Source organism: Colletotrichum paranaense (genome assembly GCF_030867605.1).
Source record: "Colletotrichum paranaense strain IMI 384185 chromosome Unknown Scaffold_11.1, whole genome shotgun sequence".
Classification (NCBI taxonomy): Eukaryota; Fungi; Ascomycota; class Sordariomycetes; order Glomerellales; family Glomerellaceae; genus Colletotrichum; species Colletotrichum paranaense.
In genome coordinates this window covers 740,386-763,036 of record NW_026848969.1, presented here as the reverse complement: position 1 = coordinate 763,036, position 22,651 = coordinate 740,386, and the positions used below count along the sequence as shown (strand labels likewise).

The following is a 22,651-nucleotide window of genomic DNA, read 5'->3' as shown; positions in this document are numbered from 1 at the left end:
TCTCCTCATATATGCTGCTTATGTTTGGATATAGCCAACTTGACATCTTGGAAATATTTTGAACCCAATTCGGCATTTCAACTAAGTAGGTAGGCGCAGTGCGGGCTGTCTCGTGCTTGCAGGCAGGTCCGGTACGTGTCGCACTGCAGCCTTGCTGGCTTGACTAAGCTCACCCCCGGCAGCAGACCAATCACGTCAGCCTCTGGCCAGACGCTTGCGGGTTGCAGGGGGCTTTCCTGAGCTCCCAGCTCCAAACACCACCATACAACGACATCACTCTTGCTCACCCAGTAACCCATCCCGCAGCCTCAACCTCTTTGATTTCTCCCCTCCCCAGCAACCGACCACGACCCTTTCCAGACGCCTTCGTACAATCAACCGCCAAGATGGGCTCAGAACCCCAGTACGCAAAGTACCCTCTCCTTCCTCTCGCCCAGCATGTCTTCGCCCTCACAAACGCCTACGCATCCCGGCCATCTCAACAATCCGCTGCGAAAGCTCTCAATGATGCCATCACCGAGCACAAGATGGCACCGCTCTACCGGTACCTCGCACACCCTCTTGAGGGTATTCTGAACCAAGTTGGCGAGGGTGGCAGTCAGACCCCCGGCAAGCCGCTGAGTCGGAAGTCGAGTCTGGCGGGCATGATTGCCACCAAGACCACCCCCACCGCAGTCAACCTACCCTGGGATGAGGCCAGGTACCAAGAGCTGAAGGCCGACAACGACAAGGAGTTGGAAGAGTTCCAAAAGGAAGAGGATGAGGCCGTTGAGAAGGCTGGTGAGACGGAGATTCAGGCCGCGCGGGGCAAGCGCGCGGAGTTCTGGGCCAGAGTCGGTGACAAGGTGCGATTGGAAGGACTGCCAACTCACCAAGGAAACCCTGACTGACCCCTTTGACAGGACCGGGCGATCGCCGCATACGAAGACGTTTTCGAGAAGACCGGCATCCTGGGCACCAAGATCGACTTGGTTCTCGCAATAATCCGCATGGGGCTCTTCTACGGCGACAAGCTTCTTGTCAAGAAGCATGTTGAGCGCGCAAAGACCCTGGTCGAGTCCGGTGGTGACTGGGATCGTCGCAACCGTCTCAAGGCGTACGAGGGCATCTACCTCTTGACCGTCCGGTCATACAACTTGGCCGCCCCGCTCCTGCTCGACAGCTTGTCCACCTTCACCAGCTACGAACTCTGCACCTACTCCTCCCTCGTCGTCTACTCCGTTCTCGCTGGATCTGTGTCCCTGAAGCGTGTCGACTTCAAGAGCAAGGTTGTCGACGCCCCCGAGATCAAGGCCATTCTGGGTGATGGAGAAGACAAGCTCCTCGCTCTGTCTGGTGCTCTCAGCGCCGGTCCCGGTGCCGACGACGCCATGCACGACGCACCGCCCGCCGCTGCCAAGACGGCGGTGAACCTGACAACTCTCGGAACAAGCACCGACCAGCCCGAGGCCGAGATGGCTATCGACTTCTCGCCTTTGGCTCAGCTTGTCTCCAGCCTGTACAACGGCCAGTACAAGTATTTCTTCCAGGCTCTCGCCCAGGTTGAGGAGTCGTTCCTCACCCAGGACCGCTACCTCCACGAGCACAAGAACTGGTTCATCCGTGAGATGCGTCTGCGCGCCTACCAGCAGCTCCTCCAGAGCTACCGTGTGGTTGGCCTGGAGACAATGGCGACCGACTTTGGCGTCACTGTTGACTTCCTGGACCGGTATGATTCTCTCCCTTTCAGCTGCATCGGTCAGATCAGACATCTAACTTCATCTCCAGTGACCTCGCCAAGTTCATCGCAGCGGGCCGCATCCCCTGCACAATCGACCGCGTCAGCGGTAAGGGCGTCATCGAGACCAACCGCCCCGACGACAAGAACAAGCAGTACCAGGACGTCGTCCGCCAGGGCGATCAGCTCATCACCAAGCTCCAGAAGTACGGCCAGGCTGTGCGTTTGAGAGGAAGCGAGCGGGCATAATCAGCCAAAGAGCGAGGCGACTGGAAGAATGACGGAGAGCTTTTTACCACAATGCTTTTACAATCGTGTGTCCTTTAGTCAGGCTTGGGGACTTTGAAAGGCGCGAGCTAGAAACGGCAGGCGGCGAATAGAAACCGGGGATTGGGGCAAGCAAATGTGTGCTACTGCAATAACTCTCTGTATGATACCTACGGATTAGACAAGCCAATTTGAGAAATCTTGGCTTGACCGAGGCCCACGTGAGATGACTGTGAAAGGTCTGGATGCAGAATTGATGGGAGCGGAATCTTTCTATTCTCGCAAGCTATGCTCATAAAGTGTCATCAACACCTGCCAAATCCCAGAGATCTTGCTAAAACAAACGAGATATCTACTCTACGTCTCGTACGTGCTCATCGATATCTGCTTTTATCCGCCCTGGATACGTGGTTCCGGAAAAAGACTACGCAAATTCGTTCGTTTCATACCTAGCTATTCCCAGCCGCGCTATCATCCAACGCGACAGGCCTCCTCGCACCTTCAAGGTCCCCGCACAAGAAAAATCGACTAGCTGCTGCACCAAACTCGCTTACCGGTACTTCTCAATGAAGTCCTTGTGGAAGTTGATGATGCGGCCGACCCAGTCGGTGCCGGGGGCGAGGAAAGTAGTGCGGAAGTGCAGGGTGCCCTCCTTTTGACCGAATCCGCTGCCGGGAACGACGCAGACGCCGGTGGCCTCGAGCATGCGCATGCAGTAGAACTCGTCGGCGGTGCGGCCCTCCTTCTGGGCAGCCTCGGTGGCCTTTGCGGGAAGCTTGATGGTGGGGAACAGGTACATGGAGCCCTGGGGCGCGCCGCACTCGACGCCCTCCATCTGGTCAAAGGCCTTGTGGAGGGCGGTAGCGCGCTCCTTGAGGCCGTTGAAGATGCCGTCGTACTCCTTCTTGTACAGCTCGTAGCTCGGCTCGCCCTCCTTGGGGGGGTTGACCATGAGCTCGACGATGCACTGGCCGATGACGGGAGCGCAGAGGGTGATGGAGACGAACTTGTAAATGTTGGCCTCGACCTCGGGGTCGAAGTTGACGAGCTCGAAGTACCCGCCGCGGTGACCGCACTCGCCAACCATACCCTTGGAGATGGAGTGCAGGGAAGCGAGTTCGACACCGTCGTACTTGCCAGGGGTCTCCTTCTGCAGCTTGCGCAGAACGCTCTTGAAGGAGTGGAACTTGCCAACGAAGACGTTGGTCTGGTAGACTTCGTCAGCCATCACCACAAGCTGCTTCTCCGCAGCGTAGTCGTAGACGGCGCGAATGTCATCCTCGGACAGGGAGGCACCGGTTGGGTTGCCGGGGTTGATAATGACGATAGCGCGGACATCGGTGCCTTCGGAGGTGGCCTTCTCGTAAGCAGCCTTGATGGTGTTCAGGTCGGTACCCCAGCCAGCGGCCTCGTCGAGGTAGTAGGGAACGCAGGTGGCGTTGAGAACTGATAGCGTTGCGGTGTAGAGAGGGTATTGAGGAATGGGCACAAGAACACCGCTTTGAGCGTTCTGGGCGATGATGTGAAGAAGGGTGTTGACTCCGGAAGAGGCACCGCCAGAGAGGTAAATGTGGGCGGGATCGGCGGGGAATCCGTCGCGGCCTGCAGAGATCTTTGTCAGTTTTCACACTCGGCCCAAGGTCAAGACAGATAAGGACATACGCTCGATAAACTTTGCAATGCTCTCCTTAATAGCGGGAACACCAGCACTGGCACTGTAGGCGCCAACAGAGCCGACCTTGCTCAAGAGGAACTTGGCGCGAGCGATGGCATCGCTCTTGTATCCGAGCTGGTTCTGCAGAACATCCTCGTGCTCGAGAAGCAGGGGGTTCTCGAGAAGACTGACAACCTGGCGGAAGAAGGTGATGGGCTTCTGGTCGAGCTGCTGGGGGTTGCCGATGTTGGCCGAGATAACGGCATCAAAGGGGAGGTCCTTGTCGCCCTTGGACAGCTTCGCTCGGTATTCCTCCGACTTCACGGCCAACTCGCCGCGAACGGCGTACTCGGCAGCAACAACATGCTGGTTGATGTTGTGCACATTCAGCCGACGGCTCGGTGTGGTAGACATGGTTCGATGGTGGGGTGACGAACGGCTGTTGCTGCTGCTGAAGAAAAGTTGCCTTTGAGATGGCGGGGTATTGGAGAGGAAGATCTTAGGGGACCGCGGGGTATCTGTGCAAGAGTCATATAAAAGTTAGTAAAAGGGCTTCTGCCGCGCAACAGTGGAGATCAAGGTAGAAAAACACCTGGACTCGGATCGATAACACGGGGAAGAGCCGAGCAAAGAAGAAAAGGAGTTGGAAATGCTTAGAGAAAAGGTAAGAAGGATGAGTCTCAAGAAAACCCTGAAAACGTACGCAGCCACCTCAAGTGCTATTTATTTAGCTCTTCGTCAACGAAGGGCAATCGACAAGCAACCAAGTCTCGTACGCGGGGGCCGTTACAACAGTGCGCAATGTTTAATTGATGGATTAAACGGAGAGAGGGAAGAAAAATACGGCAAAGTTGACAGGAAATCAGCGCATCTTCTTCCTGTCATCGTCCGATGCAGAAGCTCTTATTCAATAACTCTGACAGTCGCCAGCCTACTTAGGCTGGTACTGTGACCTCGGGGGCACGAGACATGACCCTGCGTGGCATCGTTTCTGTGCTGCCGCGGGATGGCTTCCATGACGGGCTGTGTTTGCCCCCTCCAGTGCGGGACGCCAGCCGAGCACTTGCTGGTGAGTCGTAGACGAAGACGTGGATCAGACCCGGTCGTGTTTGGCGCGGGTTTGCCTCAAAGGCCTGTGTCCGAAACCGGTGACGGCAGGACAAGGGGGAAGCCGGTCAGCGCGCCCAGAGGCTAGAGCTTCTACGGATTCTCCCGCCAGGGTATTTCCGAGTCCTCGACGCCTTGATGAAAAAACTCCAATTGCCTATGCCGCGGGAGAATGGAAAGTGTGGGGGTCCACGTGGGAGTAAAGCGCGCTTGATCGAACTTGAGAGCAAAATGACCAAGTGCCTTGTCCGTTTGTTCGGTGAAGGATGGCGAATAAAGAGACGTGGCGTACGGTGTAAGCTGGCGAGTGAAAACAGGTGGGGGAGGAAATCGTCAGGTAGCTTGGACGGGAGCTGTCCCGTTTGAGCGGTGCTGGACCAGCGAGCTTGGGACAGCTTCGAGGTGCACCAACCTTCCACTTTCAACGATACAGGAATAGTTTTTGGTTTGTGAACAGGGCTGGGAACAAACACCCATGTGAAGCAAACAGAATTTGTTGAAGCAGTTGGGAGCAAAATTCGCCCAGCATTGCGACGTACCATTTGATCTGCCTACGCTGCTCATCAATCGCACTTGGCTCGCGGCAGCCTGACTCTTCGGTGCTCCCAGCGACCTGGCCGCAGTGCAAGCCACTCTGTTCGCCGCCATCGTCGAACGTATTGTGCTGATCGGCTGGCGTATCAAATGTAGTTTTTCGTAGAGAGAATCGCCGCTTCGGTGTACGGTGTATTCGGTGAGTCGGTTGGTATTCTCCGTTACTGGAAATGCGAGACTCGAAAAGTGTCGAAGAAAGAGAATTCCACGACGAAACGCCGTCTGCTCTCGGCGGTATGGAGGCGGTCCCGGATCGTCAAGTACGTATCCCGTTTAGCTGAGAATGCGAAAAAAGGAAAGCAGTCGATTGACGGCGAAATGAAAGTCTCAGAACCACGACGCGGGAAAGTGCACGCCTTCCTGAACCACCACTCTCCATGAAAGCAGGCAGGACAGGAACAGAATGGGATGTCCTTTCCTCTTTATTTGTCTACCTATCCTGCCTGCTCACGCCAACTATTACGCCCTGCCCACCCTCCTCCTCACCATCCTGCCGCTGCTACTGCTGCTTTCTCCGGCCAAGGCCACGGCCCTACCCATCTGTTGAGAAACGCGACCCGAGCTGCGAGATAACCACTTTGCCCACACCCCTTCAAAGCCCGGCGTCGGCGGGCGAACCACCACTCGGGGGAGTCGGGGGTGGCTAGATATTCGCGATTAAACTGCGGGCTCGTCCTCAAGAAAAAAGGGCCGCGTGCAGGGAACGGCGCGCAAAGAAAAAGAAGAATCCCACCTAAGCTCCAGCAGCCCAAACCCAGAATGTCGTAGACCATCACCGTCCGAACATGGGAAAAGGCATCGTTGGCGGTGACGCTTCGTGCCCAGGTCCCTGCAAGCTCTAAAAACGTTGCTGGGCCCCCAACGGGGATAGAGCTATTGACCGAGAAAGGACCCTGAACGAGATCCACCAACCAACATCTCAGTTGCTCGGATTACGATCTCATAGACTTCTGACCGCGCAGCTTGACCGCTGGAGGCTGGCATAAGCCGAGCTGCAGTTCCATGGTACGGATACTCACGTTGCAAGGTGCTACAGTCTCTCAATCGGCCATGGTTCATTTAGCCCCTCTTTGCTTGGCTTCTTTCCAAGATGTATCACTTGACTAACATCACGTCGCAAAGTTCCTATTGATAGATATTCAAGGAGAAGTGAGTGAGACTAGTTTATCCACTGACAGGCGATCGAATGGGTGTCTCCTTGCCAGCTGGCACCATCTGGTGAGATCGAGCGATGCTGGAGTACACGTCCACTACACCGAAATCTCACCGACACACAGATCTCGGTGAACGGCCCTTTTTTCGCCGACAGTCTCTCACCACCCGCAAAATTCCAGTCTCCATACTGCGAAGCTATCCCGTCCACCCGTGTCCAAGCCTCAAGCTATCCAACGCGTGCGGCGCAAACTCCCCTTCAAGATGGCCAAGAAAGGTATGCAACCCCGCTGAACTTCATTCAAGCGCATTGCCTGCTTTCCTCCAAATCACCAAGCTAATTGATTGTGTCCAACAGCGAAGTCCCGTGTCATGATCGTCCGGCTCTTGTCCATGGCCGCGACTGGTTACTTCTACACTGTCAAGCGTCTCCGAACAGCAACACCCATGAGCTTGCTGAAATACGACCCAATCAGTATGCCGACCCCTTTCTCCTCGGTTCGACACACGTGGTGCTCGTCTCCAGGGCGAGCGCCAATCGATACATACCATGAGATGGAGATGGGGATAACAGGGCTAACGTATTCACAGTTCGGCGAAAGGTGCTTTTCTTGGAGCAGAAGAAGAAGGGGAAATGAGCCCGCGCACTCTCGAAATACCAACACCATATGTAACAACACTGATATCACCATAAACGGCGTTCACGGCGGCATACGATTGGGGCTCGAAGACCACATGGATGAACTGTACATCATCAACCTGCAGTCCCTCAGACCTATCGTCAGGGACAAGGCATTGGCACGTTGGACTGTGCCCCAGAGGCGGAAAGAAAGCGAAGGCTTCGATGGCCGCGACCTAGTTGTATATTCTATCAAAAGAGAACAAACCTTGCGTGAATGCAATGTTCCTCTGCATGATTCCACCCACATAAATATTCAGTCCACGTCCAAGAAAACCAACCTCGATGTATGATACTAAAGCTGCGGACCCTCCCTTAACCTGTGCCCTCATTCGACTTGGAAGCGCTTGGGAAGAAATGGTGGGAAACTTGATCATCATCCACGGTTACTGGAGCCACCCTATTGCCGTCTCTTTGGTTGCGCTCCGATGGTTCGGCCCGGAGACAGTCCTCATTATTGCTTCCCGCGGCCTGTGAAGTCTCCCGATTGTCTTCATTCTCGGTGAAGCATGGTTTGGACCGTTTCGAGCCTCGAGACCATTGCTGGGCGTTGCTAGATCTTTTGGTTCCGCGCTGCTCCGACAAGCTCGCTGGTCGGTCAAGTCTTTCCCATTGGTTAGGGTTGGTCAAATCGCCGAGGTTTGCCTCGCGGTTGCCCACAAGGCTGTTCTTGACACCCAAGATGGCCTCCTGACTGGACTTGGGGGCACTTTGCACGGGTCGGTTGTACGAAGAGTGTCCAGCATGGCGCGCGACCATGGTATCGTTACTTCCTTTCGATGCTTTTGCAACCGGAGTTCTCTGGGGGCGGAGGATCGATCTTATTTTGGATCCCTGAACGGCTACCTCCATTCGCTGCGACTTCTCCTGCTCGACTGATGGCGCAGGCATCTCATCTTCCGACTCTTCAACAGGACTGCGAAAAACCGTTCGCTTGCTGGCTCGGATCAGCGGCATGTCAGAGGAGCTCGGCTGAAAGTCGTTCAGAGGATCATAAACATCTTGCTGCAGCAACACAGGAAGCATTGGTTCCGGCAGCACAAGACTATCAGAGATGAGAATATCGTCGTTTCCCGCGGCATCTTGTCTGTCGAGTGTTTTTGCGAAGTCCTTACTGACCGCCGCGTATGCCTTGCCATTTGACCTGAGCTGCTTGACTTCTTCCTTCAGTATTTGGAGCTGGGCAAGCTGTTCGGCTACCTGATCAAGCTGGCCGTTGTTAGCAGCCAAGACCTGCGTATCGCGAAGCTTGAGTGTGAGATTGGTGACTCTTTGATGAGCATTCTCCAACTCCTTTTCGAGTTTCGATGCTCTGGTAACACTGTCCAAGGCCTTTAGGCGTTCAACCTCCGTCTCGGCCATTGCCAACTGTTGCTGAGCCTGGTGCAGAGATTCTTCCGAGCTCTTCAGCCGTGTTTGGGTTTCTTTATCTTCCTCGGACCTTTTTGCGAGATTCTTCTCCGTCTCTTCGGCTAGCTGTCGTTGCAGATGGCCACTTTCCTCGGCAATCCGTAACTTCTCCTGAAGCTCTCGGATCTTGGTCTCGTGCCCTTGTCGCTGGAGCTGAAGCTCAGTCTGCGTCTCTGCGACCTGATAATCCTTGCTTGAGAGGCTTTGCTGTAACTCTCGGAGCCTTTCTTCCATGATTGTTGCCCTCTTTGATGCCAACTCTGCAGAGTCTCTCGCCTCTCGTGGTTTTTGACTAAGTTCAGAAACACAGTTGGACATATCTGCGATTTCAGCATCCTTGGCCAGAAGATCCTGTGCAAGTTTGCTGTTCTCGTCCTTTCTCTCCGAAAGTTGTAGCATCAACTGTTCCTGACGATGTTCGCGCTCCGCCTCCGTCGATAACGACTGTTTCTGGAGCGTCTCCTGTAGACTTTGCAGTCTTTCTTCGATGGACTGACCAGTCATAGTTGATTTCAACTCCTCCAAAAGTCTGGACATACGTCAGCTAAGAAGTCAGAACACATCAGCGGGCACCTACTGTGGCATCATTTCCTTTTGAAAGGTCTCTAAAGCTCGCTGAAGCTCATCTTCTACGTTGACTTGAGGGAAACATTGCACGTGGCCCGCAATTTCGTCCAACCTGCAAAAGTTGGTTACATACGGACGACACGAGGGCAATTGGAGAGTACCTTCTCATGACCTCGGTTGGCACAGCGGGCGCTTCGAGAGAGCGCGCTTGCATATTGCCCACCTCCGAGCAGACTCCAGCCACATTCTCATCGATCTGGCGCAGCAGACCCTTCAAGGCATCCGCGTCGAGGAGCTTTCCCTCCAACTTCTTGGCTCTCTGTGCCTCAAAATCGTAATCTTTCTCAAGATTGTCTAGGGCTAACGTCAAGTCTCTAATCTTTGATGCCGCTTCTCAATGTCAGTTCAGCGACCTTAGTCTTCGAATCGAATCTGCTTACCCGCTGTCACTTCCTGCTGGAGAAGTACCTGCTTGTGTTTGGAAATGAGATTCAACTTATCCTGGGCAGCCTGTTTCTCTGCCATGGCCAACTTGAACTTCTCTTCCGCCTCTTGATGCTCCTTTCTCATGCTATTGATGGTGTTTTCGGTGATATCTCTCGAATTTTGCCAGAGTTGTTGGTGTTCTGCAACAGCCTTATTGAGGTGATCCTTGTACGAGCGGCTTTTCTCTTGAAACTTGTCGAGCTTCGAATGTGTGACCTCCAGCTCTTGGTGCAATCTAGTCGCTTCTTTGTCTTGCGTTTCTCTCTCAGCTTGCAGATCGGCCACTTTCCGTTCTAGTTCATGCAGTCGTCCGCCTTGTTGAGCTAGATTCTGGGAGAGCTCGTCCTTTTGATGTTGTAAAAGAGAAAGCTCTGAGTTCGACTGCACCCGGCGGTCGCAGTCTTTCTGATAACGTGCTTGATACTGCTGTAACCGAGTCTCCAGTTCTTCGATCTGCTGCTTCTGGCCCAGGAGACGGCTATTCATCTTGTGCTCAACTTCTTTTGAGTAGCTGAGAACTTTGTTGTAGTGAGCCGACATACTTTCGAGTGCTTCATAGTGGCTCTCTGCCGTAACCTGCTGGTTCTCCAAGCCTGAGTTGGCCTTTTCCTGACTCGGTTTGCCGTGTTGTGATTGGCGGTGGGAGTGCTTGCGACGCCGAGAAGTATTTGAGAGACGCGATTTCGTACGTTGCGGAACATCTCTGGCATCTTGGTCGCGCCTGATACGTCGAATTGACTGCTCTCTAGGCCAAGAGTGCTGTCGTTTCGACTTGCGAGCAGAACCAGGAGTTTGTTTCTGTGGCATTTCCAAGTCGCCAACTGGAGTAGACGACCGAATCTCAACTGTCTCGTGATGCTGTCTTTGAACTCGGGCTATCTGACGAGGCATCACACGATCATCATCGACGGGTTTGCTAATTTCGGAGAGGCGTGGTTCCAAGTCTCGATCTGAAACCACACATTGCTGTTGTTCGCCTTCATTTTCTCCCCGAGAACCGTGCCGCTGTGAAGGAATACCCCTATCAGTAGCCGTTTGTTCAAGTGCAGGCTGCAGAGTCTCCCATTGATCGCAGGGAAGAATGGCATCGGCATCAGCAAAGGGTCGAATACTGCGGTCCTCGATAGCAGAACCATTTATTTTCTGCTCGGCCTGGACAGAGGGGCGTCTCGAGACCGACATTCCAGCTGTATCTCTCTCAGAGCTGGTAGTCATCTGATCTGAGAGGCCTCGGCCCGGTAGCTGACCGTGGCTACTCGATTGCTCAGGGTCGAATTCTGCAGCCCTCAAGCGTTGAAAAGGAGTCCCCCTTCGTCCTTGATCACTTCGAGAGATAGCAGCTGGCATATTGTTTGCATGGGTGTTGACGTCGTTGTAGTGGTGACTATTATCGTCTATCAAAGCTGGCTGATCCTGGGGCTGGGTAGGTCGTACGTTGCCGGCATCTGCCCAGTCCTCTTGAGGCACTGCATCTTGCCGCCCACTGAGGGCACTGAAATTGATGGATCGACGCTGCTGGTGGCCAGAAAACTGATTCGGCTTGTACTTGGGCTGTGGTGCGAAGACGAACGTATCAATCCCCCCAACAAGTTCTGTGTCTTCTTCAGGATGATATGAAGGGTTGCTCCGGTGGCCGCGTGTCTGAGATACATGATACTGTTCGTTCCCATCATCTTGGATGACGTGCTTGACTTTCGGCTGCGAGGTTCTCAGCTGGCTGAGCAATGACGGTTGGGACTCCGCACTTGAGGGAGAGTCTTCGGCCTGGGAACCGTCCTCAGGACAGTGATATGGGCTGCATCCTTTCGAACGGGGGTTGGAACTGAGCCTAGCGTGTCGGAATATGCCACCATTTTCTGACAGAGGGTCGGGGCTGGATTTGTTGGCCATGGTATGGAAGAGGCCAGAGGCCGTAGTAGCTACTACAACCACAAGCTGTGGTCAATATCTAGAGTCTCTGGTCCAAGACAGCAAAATTGAGCAGAGAGCCAATCTGGACGAGGAAAAGTGACGACAACTAGGAGGACTAGGAGAGACAAGAAACGGAGGCAACAACTCTGTCAGACTCAGCGGGCTATGAGAATTGAACTTGAGGACGAAACGATCGACACACCACGACCTAATGAGATGGATCTCCAGAACGGGGAGGTATTTCGAAGGTTACCTGCCGCGCCACAACTGCTGATGGGGTTTTGGTAATCGCAAGGCATAGAACTTAATGGTTCCTTTCTGGGATGCAGAAAGAGCTTTCGTCCTTTGAGATCAGGAAAGCAATGGCTAAAAACAATGTGGCAACAGCCGCCCTCTATCATCGATTGGAAGGAACGACGCTTCTCGAGCAACTGATCAAGGTACCTGCCTTAGCTACCTGCATTCGGCCGCCTCTGCCTTCCAGATGCGTGTGTCCTTCCTTTCCGTTGACGGACTATGCTGCTCATACGATGTTTCTTTCTCTGGTGAACAAGAAATCCCCGGTTTGTGACCAGTTCAGTGCAGCTTGCGGGTATTAGATGACTAGACCCCTCGTCTCCAAGACCATTTCGGCATATAATGAAAAAACATTCACCGTTTACACATGATAAAAGCTTCCCATGTTCTACCTGTGTCGGCCGACGAGATTTAAAGGCGTGGAACAGTGGTTGGTGTAAGTGAGAAACAAGATAAATTGCCTGACAAATTTGCTGAGTTGATGAAGGGATGGTAGTTAAGAGGCAGTAGCAATACCAATCACTCGATCTTGCTTCAGGCATCCAGATCAGGACGGTAGTAAGTAGTGGAAAACACCAATCTATCAGCACATCTGTATTGAAGTAGCATCAACCCGATATCCAAAAGAAGTAGAAGAACGTATCGCAGCGAGGACCCTCCTTAGGCAGTCGCCGGTTTCAGGACACTTTCCTGTTATCTCTCCGCGTCAGCAATGGCAGTTTCCGGGACGGCCTTTAACCGTGGCTTCTCTATGCGTTCCATGGCCACCGGGAGAGGAGACCGCTTGACCTCCAGCCGTGCAGGTACGACCTTCCTCTGATACGACCTGCTGACAGGTCACGCCAGCTCCGGCAACAACCTCTCCGCGATGACAAACCGAGAAAGATGCGTAAAGTGATCCGAGAAATCAGCCTGGAGGTCAAGGCAGTCGCCCCCAAATTTAGAAATTCCCAAGGAAAAGCCAAGCAATGCCAAAAGGATCTCCACCGAGGAAACGACATGAGTGATAAGCGGGAAGGACAGCAGGCGGCAAGTGATACCTCCAAGGCATCATCGTCGGAATAGAGGTGGCCCGCGCTTGATCGGGGAAAGACCAAAATCTGCTTGTACCACTCGGCTCTCCCGCTTCTTGGTCCTACAACGAACATGTTCTGCTTCTCTTGTCAGCAGGAGGGAAAGAAGTGACGGTGACGAATCGTGCAGATGGCATCACAGATAGAGCGGGAGGCCATAGGAAAGCATATCTCTCAAGACGCAGGCCATTCGAATCAGCTCCAGATGCGCGCCATCACACCGCAGGATCGTCATGTCAACGGAGAATGCGAGAACCCCTCCCTCATCACACAATTAAGCTCGTCGATATTACATCCACTACCGGCGACAGTTAACCTCTCAAAAACCGATCTCGAGTGACTGACTCCGGCCGCGCACACATGCAATGCAAATAAGAAATGCAGCTCAAAAGATACACTAACACAATACCTTAGGTAGGATTGTGACGGGACGCAGTTCGACCCCTGCGCCTCACCAAATTCGTCCGAGCCGCCCATCCCAGGCTCCCCCCGCTGATTGGCCAACCACATCCCGGCCCCGATGTGAAAGCGCCGTGTGCCGGCGCTTCGAGGTCGCTCAACGCCAATGGGAACGTCGCGAGCCTATTTCGACCGTCCCCTGGGCTCAAACGAGGTTGTCCTCTCTTTTGAAAGTCTTGGGCGTCCCCACGGTCTTGAACAAGGTGCTTCGATACGGTTCCTGCGCCCCGGACGTGGGTCTTTGGACCACACGCACACCCTGGCCGACGTGCTATCGTGCGTGCTCGCAAGTGCCGTGTGTGAAATGCTATGTATGCACTTGCACGGGGGTGTTGTGAGGGCCCTTCGCTTCGTCAGTCACATCACTCTAAGTGGTTGCTCCCTCTGTATGGCTGCTTGCAGATGGGGTGAAAAGGGGAGGGGGATGGAGTAAACGATTGGCGCTGGGCTCCCCCATGTGAGAAAATAATGCTCTGGGCGCTTGAACAATGTAAATAGTGAGTTGGGCCACATTCGTGGCGCCGGGTATCCTTTCGATTTTTGTTCAGCTTCTTTATTCTACCTTACTCATACGATTCTGACGCCGTTTTCTCTCTCTCGTTCGGTAGTCTTCCCACCTTGCCTGGCTGTGCCTCTCTAAGAACTTTTCCAACATCCTTCCAAATCACCGTCTTCACCGTTGCCCCTCTGCGAGTGGCACCCCGACCTCCAACCAAGATGGCGACCACAACCTCCAACTTCTTTCCTCTGGCGACCGAAACCTATTATCCAGACTCTCCTGGAGACGCCAGTTCATCTGGAAATGGTGTCGATACCGAGGCAGGAGCCTCTGGTGACAGCCCTGGGGCCGTCAACCTGTCCCGTGAAGCCATGATTGCTATCATCGTCGTCGTCTCTGTTGTTGGCGCCCTCGGAAGTACGTAACAATCCATGCAAGAAAAACCAAAACACCATTTCCTTCAAAACCCCCATTCGCTAACCGGGCCCTTAATTGTACAGTTGGCATGGCCGTTCTCTTCTACGTTGCCAAGAAGCGAGAATGGAAGATCAGAGAGACCATGCGCAAGTCCGCCAGAAAGGTCGTCACCGCTCTCACGCCGCGGAGGACCGAGTTCCCCAGATCAGTCAAGGAGTCTTCGTCTCCGCCACGCAGCCACCGTGGACGGGCGAGGCTTGACGACGTTCCGCCTACGCCCAGACTCCGCCCGGAAGATCTCGAAAAGGGCCTCAAGGAAGCAGAGTCGAAGCGCAAGTTGATGAGGTGGGGCCGCAAGTAGGCGAATGTGAGAGGAAACTCAGGGTATGGGAGGGATGACGGCCGCCAACTGGCTTGGTGCTGGTGTAATGGTTCATCTGCTGAGGCGGTCGAGACTGGATGACTGACGAACTTGGATCTGCGTAGCGTATAGAGTCCTTTTTCTTGTACCATTATTATGCCCTTTGAAAATACATAGCGCTTGTCCTTAAAGTCTTCGGAATGTGTTTGAGCTGGCGCTTCTTCTTGCGTTGTTCTTGTGGTCGCGCGGCCGGGAATCGTCGTGAGTGTCCACAGGGCCTCCGTTCTTCTTCTTCCCTTGGGGAACGAATGTGACCGCCTTTTCGCCGTAGACATTCCCACGATGCGTCTTGCTGATGCGGCCGGACTTTTGCACCCGGGCGCCCAAAGCAGTGTCGCGCTCCTGGCCCTTCTGGTTGGAAGACGAGATCTTCATCTGGTACTCCTGTGTAGCCTTCTTACCCAGACCCTTGGGGCCCTGATCCACAACAGGCTGGGCAGCAGCGCTGACACCAACCTCGTGAGTATCCTTTGCGGCGACCTTGGTGCTGGGGTTGAGAGCACGGAACTCGTAGGTGGACTCGTCGACGGCGAAGGCGTCGTCCTCGAACATCTTGGCGAAACGATCGTCGCCGAGCAGGCCGGCCTTTTCGTCGACAACCTCTCTGTTCTCCTGTTTCTTGAGAAGCTTGTCGGCAAGCTTCTGGTTGACCTTGACCTTCTTGTTGCCTCTGATTCTGCTGGCGCGCTCCTTTTCGACCTTCTCCTTGATGCGCTTCGTCCTCTCCTCCTCCCAAACGTACGGGTTGGCGATGAGGCGTGCCTGTTCGTAGAGTTTCGATGCAACGAAGTAACCGTGCATGTACGGACGGAGCAGGTTTGTCTTGCCAATAAGGTGCTCCATGCTCAACTGTCTGAGCTCGGGCAGCGTCAAGAACTTGTAGTTGTCGTATGTCTCGGTGCGGACCTCTTCTGCCATCTCTTCGACCATGTTGTCGAGGAAAGAGCACCATCGTGGTGCAGGGCCGAGACTGGGAATGAAGAAGGAGTGTTGAGACTTGCCTTCGTTGGCAGTCAGAAGCATACCGGTATCCTTGCACCAAGCGCTGGTTTCTGATTAGTGAGAATTCAAAGGAAAAAGATTGCAGTCTCGTAACTCACACATCGTTCAGGTCCACAATGGGTTCGACTGAAGTCCATGGTGTACCATCCGTCTCGTCCCAAATCTTGATGATCTTCTTATCGGCAGACAAAATCTTCTTTTCTTGAGAAGCTGTTGTCATGTGGATGAGCTTCTTGATCGGGAAGCCGTATCCTTGGTCCTTGGTCAAGAGAGGGACTGGGCGACGGAGATCGAACAGCTGAACCATGCCCGTCTCGGAACCAGTGGCAATGGACAGCCCCGACGTGCTGAAGTCCAAGGCAGTGATGCCACCCTCTTGGCAGCCTAGACGCGCGACTCTGGACTTGGATCTCGGGTCCCAGAATTCCACCGTGCCAATAGAGGTTCCAAAAGCTGCAAGGCCATGGGAGCCTTCGGCCAACGCCGCAGCGTTGACACTTCCGGCATCAATACTCCCTTGGAGGCCAGCTCCCTCCTCATCACCGCCGACATCGATCTGGAAAGACTTCATGAACCTGCCAATCTCCAGGTTCAAGCGGAAGACTTCACCCATGCGATCCTGGTCGACTCCCACGGCTGGTACGAGTGCTTCGGTTGACTGCCGATCGTAGAGCAAGTCTCTGCCGTAACGGGGTATGCGAATCTTGTAATGGCAGCCCATCGGGGTGTGAAACTCGAGTTGTCGGTCATCCTGGAGGAGTAGAGTCTTGGAGTAGTCGGAGGAGAGGATCGTCAACTTCTCAGTAAGAGAATTCGTGTGGCGCGCAAACGACAGAGACAGTTGTGGGAGGTTGTGAACGTGAATCTGAGGCTTGTATGTTCCTGCACTGACAGCCCAGTCACCATCTTCACTGACGCGAATGCAGGTGCTGGCTTCCTCGAATTCGAAATCTTGGAGAAGCTCGACTCGGCTCTGGTACTCCGCGTCGTTCTTGAGCGATCGCTTTCTTCGTCTGGCCAGCCAATCCGGCAGAGGTCTGGCAGTCGATGCACCGGAAACGGTGTAGACCGGAATAGTTCCTGGGTTCGTCAACTTCATCGTGTTTGTCGGAGACCGCTGGTGGAAATTGTACGGGCGGGTGCTTCGCGACAATGCGACTAGGTGTGAAGGAATTGCGGCCGAGGGGACTTTTTTTTTTCTTGCCCAAAAGTTCCGATTAGATAAGAGTCCCCGGCTGGCTGGTGGGGGGCCGTCACCTTGGCTGGAGCAAGGAAGGTCTCGGTGAGGCGAGGATTAGCTAACTCCTTTCCGACTTCCAAACTGCCCCACTACTTTGCGTTAGCTGCCCAGGGACTTTGGTTGATTTCATTGGTTGAAGCATCACCCGCTGATTCCCAGCAGGACCCTATTAGTGCATTCAGCCGCGTGAATCTGGGCTGTCTGCGTGTCAACGACAGTGCTGGATTTCCGGCGGTTTACCGACCCAACCAGGCTTGAACGTTGACAAAGTGATCAAAGCGATACATCAGCTCTTCGACGACGAATCCAACAAATTCCGAACACAAACGACATCCAAGCGTCTAGTATCGCACAATCAGTTGGCAACATAGTTCGTTTCGAATACGCTTGATAATCCCGTAACGGTGTTGGACTCGGTTGATGCCGAGAAGCCGGTCCATTGGTCGCGCTTTCGACCTACGGAGATGGAGTCGATGACTTCGCGAATTCAACCAAACAACAGTATCAAAACCTCTTACAGTCGCATAGCGAATTCCAACCGATGCCGTAACGAATCATTACTTTTATGACTGCCGGCCTACAGCTTTGAACCGGCTCCTGCGGCCCCTGGGAGCTTTAGCGACCGAGAGTTGATGTTGCGACACGGAACACATCCCGCCGTCGCGAGACTCGACCGTCGACATGGACACGAGCGAATACGATACTAATACTCTATTAAATGTTCGTACTGGCCGTTGGAATATGTGGATTGCAATCACTGATAACAGCTTGCTGCCAGAATAACATATCTACCATCAATTACCGAGTCTACGAGCCCTCTCCTGAACAGGCGTCAAGCTTTCCTTCAATCGCCGCCGATGTCGAGACCGAACTGAGAACCCTCAACCACATTGTGTACTACGATGCGAACAGACGGGTTGTGTGGTATTTCCACATTCCGGGCAAGGATGTGGAGTCTGGCAACGATAACCCAAGGGTTTTGGACAGTAGTGTGAGCGTCGTGGGCGCAACATTGCTGATGGTTGACGAAGGTTCTTTTGAACCAATAAGTCTGTTCAAGGGTCGCGCTCAAGGACAGCAAGCCTCGAATACACCAACAAGCTCGTCGTCAAGTAACTCGGCCCTCGACCTATCATTACGGAACCCGCAGATGGGCAACTCCGGACCGCCAAGCTCCTCCGATCCCGACTCCAAACCCCCGTCAGCCGGCGCACTCGATTCCAAGGGCACTGGCTCTGTTCCCATAAAAGAGGCATACGAGCAATTTATCACGGCCGTTCTGTCAACAACGTCAGCATCATTTTGCAACCGCGTATCAGCAATCCCCCTGAATCATCGAACCGTCTTGCTTCCTTCCAAGGTTACACGAGACGGTCAGACCGAGAGAGCTCAGGACACGGAGTCTGCAGTCGTGGGAACATTCCGCGTATACCTTACCACGACGGGCGCACTAGTCATAAGTTTATCTTTATCCTGTTGCGAGGGTCTCTTGTCTGTGAATGAACCATCAAGTCCGAGCCAACTTGCACTAGGCTCTCAGATATTGGCTGCCCCTTTCGGCGTTCTAGCGAACTACCAAGGGTTTGTCGGCGGAGGCCTGTCGTACCCCGAACTTGGTCTGGGACAGACACCGGATGCCCAGCTTTGGAGGAATGCGGACGCTAGATCCTCACAATGGAGAGAAACCTGCATCAAAATCCTTCAGTCCCGTGGGCTGTCTCCTGCGTTACTACAGTCATGTCCATGGATCGCATTACAGATGCTCCGCCGGAAACCTGGCGAGTCTAAAGCTGAAGGGAAATCGACGCCATTATTGTCCGCTGTGGCTACGGTATCTTGGCCAGCAGTCCTCTGTTTCCGCAAGAAGTCCGTCACGCTCGCGCGAAGTAACGGCCTGGGAGATTCTGTACTTTTGGCGCAAGATGAGACTTCTGACTTCCTTAATGAGGCCAGAACCTGGTTTCAGCTGGGCGTAGACAGGGACGAAAAAGTCACCAAGAGGAAGAAAGAGAGGGAAGCTGCGGCATCAAAGGAGGCTTCGGCAGCAGCTTCGTCACACCAACCAAACGGACATTCACCACTAGGACTAAGACGAGCTAGCAATGCGGCAGCTGCAGGTGCCATGTATCCAACACCACCAGACGGAGTTCAGAATCCCCTCGGTATCACGCCTTCGATGGACGGGACGACCTCTAGCCCAGGAGCCCCTGGAGTCACCATGGCAGTTGTTGACATAGATACTACCATGACAGATGCTACTGTACACGACGCAACCACGATGCACGGCACGCTACAACATGATTCCTACGCCGACGGTTGGCACTCGAACGAGCATGCAAACGAACACGCGAATGAGCATTCCAACGAAAATGGCAAAGGTCGAGCGGACTCCTTTACTGGGGGAGACAACGATGATAATTTGTTTGGCGACATGGGCCCGGACATGTTTGGGGATACCGACATTACTGATGCCGACTTCAACTTCTTCGACGAAGAAGGCGATGACCTCGACCTATCTGGCTTACCTGACTTGGGCATGCCTGACGGACCACCGATGCCTGCTGTCCTCCCAGTACCTATGCCTGAGCCGGCAAAACCGCTGCCTCCTCCGGTAGAGGATACTAAGCCTAGACCAAGTCCTCCAATTTTCACCAAGCCGGAGTTGAAGCATGCGCGGAGCACATTGATGGACGAAGGAAAACAGCGATCCAACACGGACAGAGCAGGCGGTATGAAGAGAGAGTCGAGTCCTTTTGATCCGGACATTGTTTACAAAAGAGTTCGGGCTTCTCTGGCAGATATCCGCTCTGCCCCTCAATCAGCCCCTGCGCGGAAAGGCAGCATATTCGACAGCGTGGACTTTGATCCGGTTTTGCCTCTTGTTAACAAGAAGTACGAGCAAGGGGGCCGATTTGATTGGAAGCCGACGCTACAAGGCCTGCCTCAAGAATCCAACAACCAGCCTCTTCATCAAGGGCCGCCTACTACCGACTACTTACGACGACACGGCAAAGGCAGGAAGCCACTGAAACAACCAGAACACACAAACGCTCTGATCCGAACTATCACGGGGAACCTCGAGAACAGTTCCCTGATTGCAAGTCCCGGGAAAGGCGATGACCTAGCATCCGATGCCGATGACATCAGCCTAGTATCAGACCAAGACGACTCGAGCACGTCAGAAGACGAACCGACGTCGCCCTTCAAGTCAAGCATTCGAAGACTGAACTTGGATGACGACGTTGCGTCTCACGTTACTTCCCTCCGAGACATTGAGTCTGTCGAGGATTCCGACCCTACATTAGCTTTGGACCTCCCAAAGCTGGCCAAGGCTGAAGCCTCAGAAATGCTGATTACGAAGTACTTTGAAGATGCGGAGTCACTGCCTATCCATCTTTCACTCCCAGACGAAGACACCATCACCATCGCTCAAATTGTCACCGAGCAAGCGGTCACTGGGAATTTGAGAATACGCGATGCGCATGCGAACACGTTGAACTCGGCAATCATACCGGAGACCCGGCGCCAATTATCCTCCCTTGGCCGGACTGCTTTGCAAGCTTTGCGCGAGGTGATTCCCGCTTGTCTGGGAGACTTCAACACATGCAACTTCAAAGGTGTGGTCGAGATCCCCGACGTGCCCCTGCTCGGCCCACCGAATAGACTTCATCCGAGGCCGGTCAATCCGCGGGATAATAACACAGAGCCGCCAAAGCCAAACAATCTCTTCCAAATCCCAGCTCCTCACATGGAACTTCGACGTGCAGAAGCCAGACTATCGGTCTTGCCAGCGAGCGTTCAGTTTTGGGAAAGCTTGGGTTTGGGTCCTGCTCAAGGCACAAAGGACGTCAATGTTGTTTGTGTCTTCCCCCATTGGGATGGAATGTCAGACGTTGCCGCCGCCTTCCTGGACCGCATGCGAAACGTTTACGAGCTTCTCAAGTTGGGCTCTTTCGAACGCCTTGCAACCAGTTCCAAGGTGGCTGATGGCCTTCTACCCTATGAGGTAGACAAAATCGCCACTTCACCAGGAACCGTCAGTCCTCACATCGTCGCCGGCCTGGATGACCGCATGGAAGCACTCAATCAGGGGCTCATTTCGGCCAACGCTTCGGAAAAGAACTATGTGATATACTTTGTCTATCCTCCGGATCATCCTGGGTCTATTGTGGAGGCTTGCACTGCTTTCAAACGGCTCTTTGAGATGCACAAAAGGACTTTGACGGACAAGCGGCAGACTCCAGTCAACGAATTGGTTTTGCAACTTGTTCCCCTGGACTTTCTCACTTCTTCTACGGGAATAGTAGAACCGACCCCTAGCGATGCGATCAAATTGGCGATAGAAACGTATGACCGCTGTACGCTGTTTGGCGGGCCGATGCCATCACCGGCCATTATGCTTGAACAGTCGCTACCTAGAGGCATCGACTTCAAGCTTTCTAATCCGTCTTCGTCATCGTTGATGCATGAGAACACTTGCATTCACATCGCTTACGCCCAGAGCATCGACGAGAGATGGATTACCGCGGCATGGACTGACAACAGGGGATGCCAGCAGATGGCGGCATCTTACAACCTTGGTCGCAAGGGCAAGGCGCTATCTACATCGCTCAATGACGTCTACCACGAGATATGGGAAACAACCCATGACTTGATTTCTAAGTGGAAAGTCCACTGGCGAGTCATCATCTCCAAGTGCGGCTTCATGGATACGCAAGAGATTGGGTTCTGGCAGGGTCTGGCTCAGACGGAGTCGGTAGCAACAGTCAGCCTGACCCTGATTTCGGTCGATACGGATCCATCCATGCAGTTGGTTCCGCCTGCGATAAAAGTCCCGGCAACAACATCCTCGGCCTTCTATACGACGCCCGTGTCTACTCCACAGGCATCGATAGTCTCGCCAGAGCAGAGTGGTACGCCGGCCACGCCCATGAAAGAAAACACAACAAGCGCCGCAACTCCGGGCGGAACACCAGGCGACGGTAATGCCGATCCTGTCGAAGGGGACGCCATTCTCCTCGACGTTACAGACCAGACCTGGGGCGCCGTGCTAGCGCATCGACTGAGCAACTCTTCTTCGTTAGGCGAGCTGAACCCCGCCCTTATCAGCGGTTATCTCGTCAAACGCGGAGGCACAAAGCTCGAAGATCCGCCTGTTGTCCTAGAGGTCAACATTGTACATGCGGATAACAATCCGCGCATGTATGAGCCTCTCATGCGGGAGATGCTCACCTACTTTAGGGGTCTTGGAACCCTAGCTCGCGCGAGGGGGGTTGTAGATAGGGGGACGGATATACGTCCCTGGCACATCGCGGCGGCGGAGAAGGGTGTTCGGGCATTATATCTTTTGATGTGAATTGGTACATGGCGAGGTGGTTTCTTGGGTAGACGTTTTTCCTGTAGGTTTGAGGAGGTTTAGAACCGGCGTTTCGAGGCGTTGGACCACGCGATAGGAACAATCGTAGCACAGAGGAGATTGCATGAGACCAAAATTCTTGACCACAGTGTTAACATCATTAGTATCGTACTTTTCATTTCGCACAGGGTCTCTATCCTGGTGACTCTATTCGCTACCGCCCTGAACAGTTGATGCTCAGGTACAAGTCTGTCTACCCACGCCATTTTCACCATTGCTTCTATATACGTTAACGCTCATATTCCTGCACGTATACCAATCCTTGGTCATGTGCCTCATACCG

General features: G+C 53.7%; 10 protein-coding genes across 10 annotated transcripts; 5 read left to right on the top strand and 5 right to left on the bottom strand.

Annotated features, from left to right (window-relative positions):
* Positions 1-386: 386 nt before the first annotated feature.
* On the top strand, positions 387-1,966 carry CPAR01_12581 (26S proteasome subunit RPN7; the record flags this gene model as incomplete). The annotated part of the gene is made up of 3 exons (XM_060496836.1): positions 387-845; positions 903-1,708; positions 1,768-1,966. The coding sequence occupies 3 exons, from the start codon at positions 387-389 to the stop codon at positions 1,964-1,966; spliced, it is 1,464 nt and encodes a 487-aa protein (XP_060344369.1).
* Positions 1,967-2,534: 568 nt separating this feature from the next.
* Positions 2,535-4,052, bottom strand: CPAR01_12580 (aminotransferase class I and II; the record flags this gene model as incomplete). The annotated part of the gene is made up of 2 exons (XM_060496835.1): positions 2,535-3,586; positions 3,647-4,052. The coding sequence occupies 2 exons, from the start codon at positions 4,050-4,052 to the stop codon at positions 2,535-2,537; spliced, it is 1,458 nt and encodes a 485-aa protein (XP_060344368.1).
* A 1,026-nt stretch (positions 4,053-5,078) lies between these two features.
* Positions 5,079-5,222, bottom strand: CPAR01_12579 (uncharacterized protein; the record flags this gene model as incomplete). Its single annotated transcript, XM_060496834.1, has 1 exon — positions 5,079-5,222. One exon carries the CDS (start codon positions 5,220-5,222, stop codon positions 5,079-5,081), a length of 144 nt encoding a protein of 47 aa, XP_060344367.1.
* A 1,533-nt stretch (positions 5,223-6,755) lies between these two features.
* On the top strand, positions 6,756-7,129 carry CPAR01_12578 (ribosomal protein L33; the record flags this gene model as incomplete). The annotated part of the gene is made up of 3 exons (XM_060496833.1): positions 6,756-6,768; positions 6,850-6,966; positions 7,083-7,129. The coding sequence occupies 3 exons, from the start codon at positions 6,756-6,758 to the stop codon at positions 7,127-7,129; spliced, it is 177 nt and encodes a 58-aa protein (XP_060344366.1).
* Positions 7,130-7,485: 356 nt separating this feature from the next.
* On the bottom strand, positions 7,486-11,523 carry CPAR01_12577 (uncharacterized protein; the record flags this gene model as incomplete). Its single annotated transcript, XM_060496832.1, has 4 exons — positions 7,486-9,109; positions 9,158-9,259; positions 9,309-9,501; positions 9,588-11,523. 4 exons carry the CDS (start codon positions 11,521-11,523, stop codon positions 7,486-7,488), a joined length of 3,855 nt encoding a protein of 1,284 aa, XP_060344365.1.
* A 1,067-nt stretch (positions 11,524-12,590) lies between these two features.
* On the bottom strand, positions 12,591-12,989 carry CPAR01_12576 (uncharacterized protein; the record flags this gene model as incomplete). The annotated part of the gene is made up of 1 exon (XM_060496831.1): positions 12,591-12,989. The coding sequence occupies one exon, from the start codon at positions 12,987-12,989 to the stop codon at positions 12,591-12,593; it is 399 nt and encodes a 132-aa protein (XP_060344364.1).
* A 490-nt stretch (positions 12,990-13,479) lies between these two features.
* CPAR01_12575 (uncharacterized protein) lies at positions 13,480-13,806 on the top strand (the record flags this gene model as incomplete). Its single annotated transcript, XM_060496830.1, has 1 exon — positions 13,480-13,806. One exon carries the CDS (start codon positions 13,480-13,482, stop codon positions 13,804-13,806), a length of 327 nt encoding a protein of 108 aa, XP_060344363.1.
* A 284-nt stretch (positions 13,807-14,090) lies between these two features.
* Positions 14,091-14,650, top strand: CPAR01_12574 (uncharacterized protein; the record flags this gene model as incomplete). Its single annotated transcript, XM_060496829.1, has 2 exons — positions 14,091-14,289; positions 14,373-14,650. 2 exons carry the CDS (start codon positions 14,091-14,093, stop codon positions 14,648-14,650), a joined length of 477 nt encoding a protein of 158 aa, XP_060344362.1.
* A 186-nt stretch (positions 14,651-14,836) lies between these two features.
* On the bottom strand, positions 14,837-16,811 carry CPAR01_12573 (uncharacterized protein; the record flags this gene model as incomplete). Its single annotated transcript, XM_060496828.1, has 2 exons — positions 14,837-15,755; positions 15,811-16,811. The coding sequence occupies 2 exons, from the start codon at positions 16,809-16,811 to the stop codon at positions 14,837-14,839; spliced, it is 1,920 nt and encodes a 639-aa protein (XP_060344361.1).
* An 822-nt stretch (positions 16,812-17,633) lies between these two features.
* CPAR01_12572 (uncharacterized protein) lies at positions 17,634-22,308 on the top strand (the record flags this gene model as incomplete). The annotated part of the gene is made up of 2 exons (XM_060496827.1): positions 17,634-17,672; positions 17,731-22,308. The coding sequence occupies 2 exons, from the start codon at positions 17,634-17,636 to the stop codon at positions 22,306-22,308; spliced, it is 4,617 nt and encodes a 1,538-aa protein (XP_060344360.1).
* Positions 22,309-22,651: the final 343 nt, after the last annotated feature.